The following is a 13,203-nucleotide window of genomic DNA, read 5'->3' as shown; positions in this document are numbered from 1 at the left end:
GTGCCCCTTACCACCTCAGTTCCTTCCAACTGCTGATCCAGAGAAACCAAAATAGGACCGAGGAAGAAGGGAGGGTGAGCAGGAAGTGTGAATGTTCAGAGTCATCTGAAAGAAATAACGGTTACCTATCTTTTGTAACTGTTGTTCAAGATGTGTTGCTCATGTCCATTCCAAGTAAGATGTGCGTGCACAGCTCACTTGGAATGGACATGAGGAAGCACTCAAACAACTCTGGTTACAAGTAACCTTCATTTCTTCGAGTGACCCTACATATTCCCACTTAGGAACAGTTTGGCAAGGAGTGCTGAAAAACTCAGGAGGAGGGACCAGACTTGAGCAGGGGGTTGGACTAGATGACATCCTGAGGTCTCTTCCAATCCTAATCTTCTATGATTCTCTGATTATTAAAAACAATTGAAGCACTACTCCACCAAATCTAGCATCCACTCTTGAAGCCAAAGCATAACGTTTAGTAAATATAAAGTGACTTCCAAGAAGCAGCCTTACAGATTTCCCCAATAGGAACATGTTTAAGACAAGCAAAAGATCCTGCCACAGCTCTCATTGAATGAGAGGTCATAACTTTAGGCATAGTTACTGCTGCTAACTTGTGGCATTCAAGGAAACACTGTTTTACCCAACTGGAAATCTGTATCTTAGCAGATAAACTGTAACTCGCATGATTCGTAGTAGAATAAACAAATAACCAGAAGACCTCCTAAAATCTTTAATTCTATTTAAACAACATGCTAATACCCTTCTAGCATCTGAAGTACATAAAGCAGATTCCCCTTTATTAAAACTCGGCTTTGGGAAAAAACAATGGCAAATTAATTGTATGTTGTGAAACTCTGATAATATTATTGGTAAAAACCTGGATCAGGTCTAAAACCACCGTGCCTTTTGAAAAATAGTAAAAGGAGGGTTTGCCATCAAGGTATGTAACTTGCTCACTCTTCAACCTAATGTGATAACAAAAATAAACACAGATTTAATAGATAAATAAAGAACACTCACAAGGAATCAAAGGACAGCATTGTAAGCCTAGCCTCCACAATTCCCTCTCTTTCAATTATGGACTAGTTCACAACTCTTAGTTTAAAAGATGCATATTTCCATATTTTTATCTGGCCAAATCATCAGAAGCACCTCCATATAGTGGCAGCACAAATATATTTTCAGTACAAGGTCTTGACATTTAGCTTTTCTACAGAACCAAGAGTTTTTACGAAGTGCCATCCTGTGGTAGGGTGACAACTTAGAAGACAGAGTACTTTTGTTTATCCATACTTAGACACTGGCCGCCGAAGCCTCATTCACAAGAAGATCTGCTAGATTGCAGATTTAGGATTGCTTCTGAATATCACATTCAACAAAAAGTATCCTCTCTTCAGTTCAGGAGCAGGAAAGGACAGTCCCCCCGGTACAGTCCAGCTTTTACCTCAAAGGGACTTGTCATTTCAAAACGTGTTTGGATCACTGTTTTAGTTGATCTTACTATAGTTATTAAATTCTCAGACACAACATATTTCCTCAGCACTGGTATGAGCATCCTTCTGGCCACTTTATTAGATGCCTTTTCTAGATCTACAAAAGCTCAGAAACTATCCTGTTAATACTCTAGCCCCTTCTCTATCTCTTGCCGAATTACAAACATGGCATGTGTGGTTCCTCGTCCCTTCGTAAAGCCGAACAGTTCTTGTTTGAGGAACGGTTCCATCATTCTTCTAATCCTAGTGTCCAGGATACAATCCAGTATCTTCATCCCCTGCAACAACAGTTTTATCCTTCAATAGTTTCCACATTCATACAATTTCCCTGCTTCATGGATCCTCAGAAGGAAAGGACACAGAAGCAGCACTCATATCCTAATCATGTGACAAATTGGATTTAAATTTAGTATCCATCTGACCGTGTTCAAAAGTTGTAATCAAATGAGGCATTAGATCCTCGTCCTCTTCCTCAGACAAAGTATCAGGCATCACTCTCTGAACTGCAGACAGATCCGGTGGAACTGGATCCAAAGATTCCTCAACAGCCAGATCCTTGCCAATCAGAATGTCCCTACTCCATCCATAAGGTGGATGACTTAAGAACTCTCACTGCAGAGCCCAATAAAGCCGCAGAGCCCAGGACTACCAGTCCCTCTAGCAGTTGGGATCCAGGAACATACCAATAGGACAGGGCTGGGCAAAACTATGGTCTGCAGGCCGCGTCCATCCCATCAGAGTTTTTAATCCCGCCCTTGAACTCCAAAACTCCCACGTGGGAGTTAGGTCAGCGGCTTGCCCTGCTCCAGCGCTCCCGCTGGTGAGTGGGGTGGGCAGCTTGCAAACCACTCCCCAGCAGGAGTGCCAGGCAGACGGGGGAAGTGGGGCAAGCCCGCAACCCCGCTACAAGGCTGGAACGCTGGCGGAGTTGGGCAAGTGATGGGGTGGGCCTGGATGATAATTGCATGAGCCACGGCCTGCCCAGGCCCACCCGTGGCTATGCCCCTGGCGCAGTGTGTCTTTTCTGATTTAAAAAAACAGTTGCTGAGGCACCTCTTTTGAAAATGAGGCCATGCATCAAATGCATGGAATCTTGTAAAACAGCAGTTTGAAATAAGGGTAGCAGTTAGGATTTTCTTTTCCCTTTCAAAAATGAGCGCTGAAAAAAAAAAAAAAAAAAGTGGACAGTGAGTGTTGGGTTTTCAACAAAGAATGGAATGCAAAATAATTTTTTCACAAACCTGAACTCGAAGGCTGTATGCCTGACTTATCAGGAAAGCATTGCAGTGTTTGAGGAGTAAAATTTGAATCGCCATTTTTCAACGAAACATCCTATTTATGGCAGTAATTTAACAACTGAGGAAAGGGCAAGAAATGCGGAGAAAGTCACCACAAACTTAAAAGCTCAACAAAATATTTATATACAACAATCTACAGTTCAGGAAGCCATTACAAAGGCAAGTTATGTTCTGGCGTTTAAAATTGCTAAACAAAATAAGCCTTTTGCTGAAGGGGAGTTTTTGAAAGAACGCATGGTTGATGTAGCTGGCATGCTGTGCCCAGAATACCAAAACAAATTTGAGAACTTTAGTTTGCCATGAAGAACTGTTATTCACCAAGTAGAAGTGATTGATGAACATTTGACTTCGGCGTTGAACAAAAAAGCAAAGGGCTTTACGTTGTTTTCATTAGCTCTCGATGATAGCACTAACATTAAGGACACAGCACAGTTATTAATTTTTGTCAGAGGAATTGATGACAAATTTGAAACCACAGAGGAATTTTTATCAATGGAATCAATGAAATGCACAACTAAGGGATCGGATTTATACGAGACGGTGTCTGGCTGCCTTGAACAGCTGAAGCTCCCCTGGAGTAAACTGGCAAACGTAACCAAAGATTGATTGCCAAATTTAACTGTGAAAAACGTAGGACTTTTTAAAAGAATTCAGGACAAAGTAAAAAGACAACCCTGATAAAGAGTGATTTTTCTGCATTGTGTTATACATCAGGAGGCCTTCTGCAAAAATGTCCTGGACATTGATCCTGTTGTTCGCACAGTAGTGAAAGTAGTGAACTACATAAGAGAGAGGAGCTTAATCACTGGCAATTCAGTTCTCTTTTTGAAGACACGGATGCTGAACACCAGGACTTACTTTATCATACAAATGTCCGCTGGCTCAGCTTAGGAAAGGTACTGCAATGAGTATGGGAGCTCAGAGATGAAATTTGCACTTTTCTGGAGATGCAGGAGAAAGAAAATGATTTCCCTGAATTAAATAGTTCAAACTCGGTGTGCGACCTCGCTTTTAGTGTGGATATGTTGGCACATTTAAATGAACTTAATGTGAAGCTGCAAGGAAAGAATGTGTTTGTACATGAATTGAATTCTAGAGTGACAGCTTTCAAAGTCAAGTTAGTTTTGTTTTCAAAACAAATTAAGGACAAAATGTTCCTTCACTTTCCAACAATGAAATACTTGAAATTGTCGCCAGAGCAGACAGAAAAGTACAGCAACATTTTGAGCGAGAATTTGCATGGAGAATTTTCTCATCAATTCTCTGACTTTGAGAAGATAGAGAAGACACTAATCAATTACATTGATCTCCAGTGAGATTCCATCTTGAAGAAAAAGTACAAACTGGATGAGTTTTATGTCTCCTTGAGTGAAACAAAGTTCCCAAATATCCGCAAGTGGCACAGAAAATCCTTGTTTTGTTCGGCTCCACCTATGTGTGCAAACAAACATTTTCCCTACTGAATTATAACAAATCTCACTACAGATACCAGTTAACTGACCAGCATCTCAGCTCGGTATTGTGGATTTTCACAACGAGAATGACATCAGACTTTGATGCCATTGTAAAGAAGGGTGAGCAGCTGTATTGTTCACATTAATCAAAGAGAGCATGGAAAGGGGGTAAGTTTGGTTTAATTATTGTAATACGTTGTTATGATGGTATATTTATAATAGTAAGTAAGGTTTTATTTTTTTTTCCCCACTAAAAGGTATCTTTAATAAAGTTTATTTGAATAAGTCTTCTTCAGAGTTAAATTGTTTAACCACAACATTGCTTAATTATGGTTTACTTTGAAGCTAAAATAGTTTGACTACATTTTGGTTATTGACACCATCAAATGGAGAAACACTGATGATTCAACAAAGCTAATTACAGATTGTAAAGAAGTCAGCAATAAATATGAAAACTACCAGACTTTTACGTAGTGCAATAGTGTTGATTTTGAAACAAACTTATGTTGTCCCTGATTGAACATGAATTGTTAATTTCATGAGCATTCTTGGCCCGCAATACAATTTCCAAACCCAGATGTTGTCCTCAGGCCAAAAAGTTTGCCCACCTCTGCTACAGGATGAGGAAGCACAAACTGTCCAAAAGACTTCAGTAGCATAAATCTGGACAATTCAGGTCTTTCAACTCCCCCTCTAACCTCGTCTAACTGTGGATCCAACCTTGGATCTGCTATGGATCTCACAAGAGGATGCAGAGACCAACGATAAGAAGGATTTGCCTGGAGGTCCTGTTGGAGTCTTAGGAGGAGGGGGCAAAGATGGATCTGGAAAAAGACTCAATATCTTCTATTCTACTCATCTTTCTAAGTGAAGGGGATTTAAAACTCTGAACAGATGAAATCTTTCTCTTCTTCTCCCCCAATGATCTCTCACTCAGGTCTGATGATCAGATCTTGAACGGTGAACATCTGCCATGACAGTAATGGTCTTCAGATTAGACATCAGCACTGGAACAGGAATGGGCAATAGTGGAAGTCTTACAGGCTTAGGCATCACTGGATCCAGAGAGAGGTTCAATTCCATAATTCTTGAACATGAATGCCCGTTAGAGCGCACATATACCTCATCCTACTCCTCTCCTCCGTGTCTTCAAACATTCTGAGCGAAAGGCTGTATAATGGCACGTTGCATCCCCTACTGCCTCAGTTCTTCCAAAACCTGCACCAGATCGAAGTGAACTGTTCTGGGGGTGCAGGTATAGGATTTTTTTTCCTGCCTTAGATAATTGTTGATCCTGTTGTTCGCACAGTAGTGAAAGTAGTGAACTACATTGCTTGAAGAAGGTTCTGTTAGACTGCACTGGTTGCTTTATTGCCCACAAGTGGGAATATGCAGAGCCACTTGAAGTAGTAGTAACTTTTCAGTTTCCTGGCAGCTTGTTTAGTGGGATAGTAAAATGTGTTCGGTAAGCTAGCAGAGGATGGGCACCTTGCTTCAAGTCCCCAAAGGAAAATACACACAATTTGCTCTTGAAACTTCCAAGTGGAATTGGTTTTAAAAGAGAATCTTTATCACTATGAGACTAAGAGAATTTTAAAGGAAGAATAAAAGAAGGCGGAGTATGAAAGATATCAATTGATAACAGCCTTCAATGTCCACTTGGATAACTTTCTGGGCTCATTCTGCTTGCTTTGTGGCCAAAAAATATTTACAATTTTTTTTTAAACTACCAACTCGGCAATTAAACAAAAATCCACCTCTTTGAAGGATTTAATAATGAAAACAACAACTACATTTGAAGTTAAAGTTAACAAGCCTTTTAAAATTATATTAATTTAAATGTATATTTACCTGACAAACACAGGCTACATGGAACAAGAAATGTATTTTTTACAGTTGCTGTTAGAAGTATACATATTTTTGCCTGTATAGAAACTACATCGAAATGTCCTATCAGGTAAACAAGCAGAAGCTAATATAAGGGTTACAGATATCACTTTTTCTTCTATCAATTAGTTAGCCCAGCAGAGCACATTAAACACAAAATATATAAACAAAGACTTACTACTGCAATAAGATCTTCCTGACCGCCACCTTACTGAATCTGCATTTCTGGTAACAGAACCTCCTGCCAATTACTAAAGGAAAGCATTGCCAAAAGGAAAAAGGTAATGTGGTTTGGTGGAAGCAAATAGCACCAACAGTTCTTGTAAAGCTTTTAAGTAGAAAAACTATTTCAAAACTGCCCTTGCCGCAAGTGAGAAAACAGGAAAGGAAACTGAAGAGAAAACCTAATTATGGCAGGCCTAAAAATTACCTGTGAATACTTCCAGTTCAAATAAGAAGTTCATTAAATATTTGTCTGAGGAAAAAACTACAAAAATAATTGCTGATTTCTTATAGTGGTTTCAAAGTAAAATATTAAGAGCTGCACCTATGCCCAACTTAAATAAAATTAACCTTGCCTGCCTCCACCCAAAATCAACAACCTTAAAATGTTGGGTTTATACAGTTTAGTGTCATAAAATAAAAATAGTAATTTATATCCTTGAGATTAATGTAATTTTTTGTCTGTTCAGTTACACATAAATGTGACATTGTATTCTGCTACAATATGTCATATTTGGATAAGTCATTTTTAACCAGAAAATTTAAAATCTTATCAAGTTCATGTACAAGGCAATGCTGCTTTAGCTGAGCCAAAGGATCTCAATAGAAATTATAGGTATTGACTTCATAAATCAATACAGACTTTTTCTTTGGCATATTTTTTATTCATCTTGGTAGCTTTGTTACAGAGACTGAAACTTACTATTCACAAGAGTAATCCAGTGATCTAATAATTATGCATCACATACATAATAAAATGCAACATCAAAATATTGTATCATTTCTGGATTATTGCCATGTTAAAGCAATCTATCACATCAACTGGAATTTTTATTTACGATCTTCAATTTGTAAACTCTCTAGAGCAGAAAGTATATTTTTATGTATTTGTACAGTGACTAGCGCAAAAGGATAGTCTATGAAGACTCAATTCAGAAAATTCCAAGTTTAATGGACACTATTAGGTTAAAATTCATATACATTTTAAAATATTCCTTCATCTGTGCTACTAAAACCTTAGATTATTAAAAGAAAGAATTTACTTTACTTTTCACCATTTGTGCTGTTTGTTACTTTTCTACACTATATGTAAGCTTAGACAATAAAAACAGACCAGACAATTTTACTTTTGCTTACAGTCACTTTCTAGTCATTTTCACGCTATGGTTCTCTACCATAATTCTGCAACATCTGGATCACAAACACTGCATGGGAATGGTATGCTTTTGAATTCAAATCTATAACCTTACTCACATGCACAAGTGCAGGACTGGGTTTTAAGCTGGGGTCTAAAATAAGGTGACAGCACCCCTTTAAGAAACCAACGTTCACTTTAATTCTGTACATCTGTTCTTAAATTACCAGTCAGAATCTGTCCTCTACTTCTTATATCTAACTTATGCCAGTCCATCTTCCCAAGAAGGCTAGAAATACAGGCCAGCAAAGTGGAAAGTTTTTCATTATGTAACAAAGAACTTATCAGCCGTGCATATGCACAAGGGAACACAGTTAAGGTTAATGTGTAGAGGGACTCATTGCTGGCCCATATGTAAAGCATGGGTAGAGAAATGAGGGGCAGAGGTTGCTTTTGGAACACCTATACGCTAGTTCACTGTGCCACCATTTATAGCATGCAGGGTGTCACAGGCACTGCAGAATAACTACACTCCCCTCTTTGAGCAAGAGTGAGAAGGGGGCTTCAACCCTCTCGATGCACCTGGCAGCATACCTACACTGCAGTGTTGGGGTTTGTATCCTGCAAAGGTATAGACAAGGCACAGCATACTTTTTCCTTAGCGCAATGGGAAAACTGGGAAGGGGACTGTGATTGGGGAAGTCAATCTCCCTTTTAGGCTTCTCCAAAGGCAGCACAACGAGCTGCCCCTAACACAGGGCTTGTAATAATGCCACAATTGAGCCAGAAGGAATCAGGAAAGGAACTGATGTCAGATGAGATATAATTATTTATGTACCCTAATATCAAACATTTGTATCTGCAAAGACACAAGCATGTAGCTGCAATGATCACAAATATCCTAATGGTTATGAGCTCACAGCTGCTGTGGTGCATGCTGCACAAGAGAATTAGATCTGCAGAATTCAGATAGCATGTTTATCTTTCAAAACATCAGACAATTTCACCAATTTCCTTCACACTTGCCAATTTTTAAAAAAAATTACCTTTTTGTTAAAACTAGCCCAACTAATCAACTAAAGAGGAATTTTGAGCCCCACAAAAATAGTTGAATGGGATGGGAAAAGGGAGTTAGAAGTAGTAAAATAATTGGGGCAGATGCTCAGCTGGTGTCAGTTATCATAGCTCCACAAAAGAACTATGAAAGTTTACATCAGCTGAGAATCTGCCTCAATGGGTTTAAAAATGACAATTTTGACAGAATCTCTATGGAATTATTATCCAACACTGTCTAAGATTGACAAAAAGTTACCTTTTATATTGTAATAACACTTGTAATTAATTTTATACCACAAGCAGTAGGGACCTCAGTTTTGTGTCACTCAGGAAAAGTCACATCCAGCAAAACTGCATCTTCTATCACTATGCTAGAATATGAATCAGTACAGACTTGAGAGATTTCCACTAACCCACTTCCTGTATCAACTTAGCACTCTTTGGAGGCTCCTTATCTCATTTAGCAATAATTGCACAAGAAAGCACATGAAATTATATAGTATCTATGACTTTTGGACCTCAGCTTAAAGGTACAGAGTCAACTTGGATTTTCTTTAATTATTTTTTTAAGATCTGTTTTCTAATAGAGTACCCTTTAAGTAGTGTACCCCTTAAATACCAAGTCCTGAAGGATTTTTTTTTTTTTTTTTTTAGTAACTTTAAAAAACTGAGGGTTTTTCTGTTCCCCTGTTATGGATAGAAAGGTCTTTTGGGAATGCCAGATAATAACACCCCTGCTTTTAGTCTGTTCATCTTCACTTGTTCCTGTTACTCAAACACTCTTTCACAGAACTTGAGGAAGGGCATGCACCATTGGCAAAATGACAACACTGATTATATGTAAAATTCATTCAAATGCACAAAGTAATAAAATGAAAAAAAAAATCTCTAATATCTTTCTACTATATTACTCTTAGAGGTTACTTGCAACAATAGTCAGTACAAAATTTCCAGATGGAAATCAAATTTAAAATTATCAACGTCCCTTTAGAAATAATTGGTACTTAAGTGATCCTGGGCTGAGAATTCTAAAATATATTTCATCCCAAAGCAGATTCGTTACTTGATTTGCATACCACTGCAAAACAGGTTTATATAAATGGCAACAGAAATGCTGACTACAGTGACACAAGCGGGTCCTGCTACTAGAGAAATTTAAAGTCCTCATAAATTTGTTACATTGTTTCTGTCTTTGCCTTTGCAGATTTTTGTTGGAAAGTACTTCTTGTTGGGAACCTTCTTCCATTTCTTTGCAGTCAGGAAATCCACTTACTGTCTCTCACCTCCACTAGAAAAACGTTTTTGAAATGAGCCAATAAAGGAAGTCAGACTCTTTCCTCTAGACAATCAGTGCTATGATTCAATGGTCTGGTTCAGGCATAGAGGCCTTCCTTGATGACAAGATGTCTCTTAAGGAAAACAAAATAGGTAAAATATTGTGCTCCAAATTGATGTGTTCTGAAATGACTCAAGGAAGTGGAGAAATTCTAAGATTTATATTTATCATGGAGAAGTGAAAATAGGATTACAGGTTTTATCTCAGATATATGTAGCAAAAGGCAGATAAACAATCAAAAGTTGGACTACATGATTTTAACTAAATAGAAAAGCCTTACTGAACAGTGTTTTATAACATGCTCATTTCTTACCAGTGTTGTTGGCAGGCTGGGTTGAAAGTGGTTTTGGTACTGGTGTAATTTTGGGACTGACTGCAACATGAGAAGGAGATGAAGTGCTGTCTCCATTAACAGCATGTATACAGAATGCATTCTGTATTACAGAGTTTAAAGGAGTTTGATTGTCTATTCCATTAGACATGTCACAGGTAGATCTTGGCAAAATAAAGAGGATTTTGATTAATACAAACAGTATGTTAAACATAACTATAGAAAACAAAGGCCTACACTGAAACATGCTGAAAGATCTGATACAAAATACACCAAAGTAAACTGAGTGGCAAGGTTTTAATATTATTCCGTTGGTGGGTGTAGATAATAGTTCATATACGTAAAACTAAACCAATTATGGGGGTAAGGGAGCTTATTTTTGTAATTTTAACTCAGATACTTATCAACTGGATTTTTAAATTCCATTTATTTTCCCCCCAGTATGGCATTACAACTGAGTTGAGCTGGCAAGTTTGGCTACTAGAGTTCTCAAAAATGGCCCAGCTGCTTCTCTGGAGAGAACCCCATCCCATCAGATGAGCTTCTTTCCTCCTTTAGGCATGCTGACAGCTGGTTTTGTCAGTCACATCTCTAGAAATTACTTCAGAGTAGTTACCGTCTAACAAATGAGGTAGCAAAGATTTCTCTTAGTAAGAGGGAAATAAATACTTAAGGCCCCCTACAGGAAAACACCATATTTTGAGATGCTGTTCCACTCTTCCCGACCCCTAAATATTGTTTTAGCCTTTTCTGGGGACAAATGGCAGTCACAGAGGTCACCTTCATGCGTGCTGCATTGAAGCAGAAATCAAGCAGATGAGGGAGCCCTTGAGAACAGAAAAATGCCGGAAGAGGGGGTTGATCATCCTGCCTACTAGAGTTAGGAAGGAAGACCCAATGTGCCTGTGCTATCACAGACCAAGTCACAGAAAAGTAGGCTTAGTGGAGAATAATTAAAACAAACATTTCTTTGTTATAAAACAGCAACATCAATTCACTTAAGTTACTGATAAATCAAACAACAACAAGACTCAGCTTTTGTTTTCGGTTATTTTTTATTCTAACCTAGAAATCTTATTTGATTTTTCTGACATCTACAGAATACATCTAAACCAGAGGTCAAAAGAATTGGTTTGTTTTCAAATCAGTGGAGCTAAGGTGTATTTATTTTTCAGTAAAGAGCTTTGTAATCAGAATATTATTTTTAAAATTATGTTAGAAATTTTTTTTTGAAGTGTCCTATTCGTGTTATTATCAATTTTCAGTTTTAATGTAAGGTAAGTTAACACATCAACAGGGTAGGGCCAAGTACAAAAGCAGCATTAGGGGCAACACAAATTGTCTGAAGACAAGGGAATACTGCTGCTTCAAAGATCAAACATCCAAAGAGATCAGGACGGAGGACTGTGAAGGTATAGCTGATCCATCTTCAAAAAATCTGGGGCAATATCTTGTGGAAAGGAAGGAGGAGGAAGAAAATTATAGTCCCCAAGATGCTAGAGAAAGCTGGGGAATAACACTTTTGAGTCCTCACCCCAGTAATATTTAGTGGCCAAGGGGATCCAGAGACAAACCTCCACATATAAAGGGGACAGTAGTGGGATGGGCAGGGAAGAACAACTTGTGTCCATCCCCAGATCTGTAGCAGCTGAGAGGGAGCAAAACCACACACATGGAAGGAAAGTAGCAAGGTAAGGAAATCACTGCAAGGTTGCTGGGTGGTCCAGTAACAATAAAGCTAGTTTTAGTAATGAACTCCTTGCTCCCCTTCTACTGCTGTTTGAGGACCAAGTGTGGCCTGTTTCTATTATTCTCCTGGAGCCCTTTGTTCTTAGATGAAGCTTGTGGGTCTCTCTACATCAAACTCAAGGCTCTCTTCCCCATTTCAGGTTTAGGTGGGCAAGTTCTTTGCTTTGAAGGCTTTTTTCAATAACTATTTAAGTCAATGGGAGTCCTTCCATGACTTCAATGGGCACCAGATCAGGCCTTGAAAGAGCTAGTTGGGAGGGGGGAGGGAGAAGACCGGATGGGGGACACAGGCCCTTTTCTTCCCTCCTCTCTTGCAATAGCATTTTAAAGGAGGAAGGTAGTAGAAAGGCACTATGCCTGGCTCTTACACAGCAACAGGAGGTAGCAAGGAGCTCAGCACTCAATACCAGATTCACAGTTCCTGATCCACTGAGCTCCAGTGCAGCACTTCACAGATTTCAAAGCCAGGTGGACTCTATGTTTGGTCAGATGGACTTATATGTTTTGACAGAAGACTAAACTAAACCATCAAGAGGTTGACCACTTACCTGGAGAACAAGGCACAAGCTACCCTATTACCAGCAGAAGAACAGAGATGTAAGCTGAACAGCTACATTCACCTAATCTAAGTAATCCACATGAACTCAATGGATCACCCACATGAATAAAGTTAGTCATGTGCAAATTTACAGCACTGGGCCCTTGGTGCTGCAATCCTTCTTTACTCAAGCAACACTACAAACTGAGTCCATTGGAGTGTAGGCCTGAAAGTCAAAACCTGGTCCCCTGTGCAAAATTCAATTATGTCATTTAAAATGAAACAATAGCCATTATACTTCAAATACTGCAAAAAGTAAAAAATAATAATAAATTCAAACCTGGATGTAGTTCTTGCCAAAATTTCTCTGTTTTCATGTATAGCATCACCATTTTGCTGGACTTCTACTAAACAATAAGAAATACATTAAATAGATTTTTTCTTCTTTTAAAACGTTAACAAAAACATATGGGTTTTATTTTACTAATTTAACTTACTGGCTGCTGCTGAACTGCGGTTTGTAAGAGATTCTTGTTCAACAACCAAACCATCAAGCACAACTGTCAGTTCACCTGTTTGCACCATGCCACTCTTGTTTTCTAAGGAGAGTTTCAATTGTTCTTTCACCCCCTCCACTACACAAAGGGAAAAAGAATAAATTCAGCATTAAATAGTTTCCCTCACAAAAACATACTAAAAATATTTTG

The 13,203-nt window shown here is 38.5% G+C and overlaps 1 protein-coding gene across 2 annotated transcripts in view; it reads right to left on the bottom strand.

Annotated features, from left to right (window-relative positions):
• Window positions 1–13,203, bottom strand: part of WWP1 (WW domain containing E3 ubiquitin protein ligase 1) — a gene marked incomplete in the record, with an annotated part of 149,162 nt that overhangs the window by 90,295 nt on the left and 45,664 nt on the right. For both annotated transcript variants that reach the window (XM_034763223.1, XM_034763224.1), the window contains 3 exon segments: window positions 10,192–10,373; window positions 12,837–12,903; window positions 12,994–13,131. In XM_034763223.1, the coding sequence (XP_034619114.1) occupies window positions 10,192–10,373; window positions 12,837–12,903; window positions 12,994–13,131 (387 nt within the window).

The sequence above is a fragment of the Trachemys scripta genome, chromosome 2 (genome assembly GCF_013100865.1).
Source record: "Trachemys scripta elegans isolate TJP31775 chromosome 2, CAS_Tse_1.0, whole genome shotgun sequence".
Lineage (NCBI taxonomy): Eukaryota > Metazoa > Chordata > Testudines > Emydidae > Trachemys > Trachemys scripta.
This window is presented reverse-complemented; position numbering and strand designations above follow the sequence as displayed.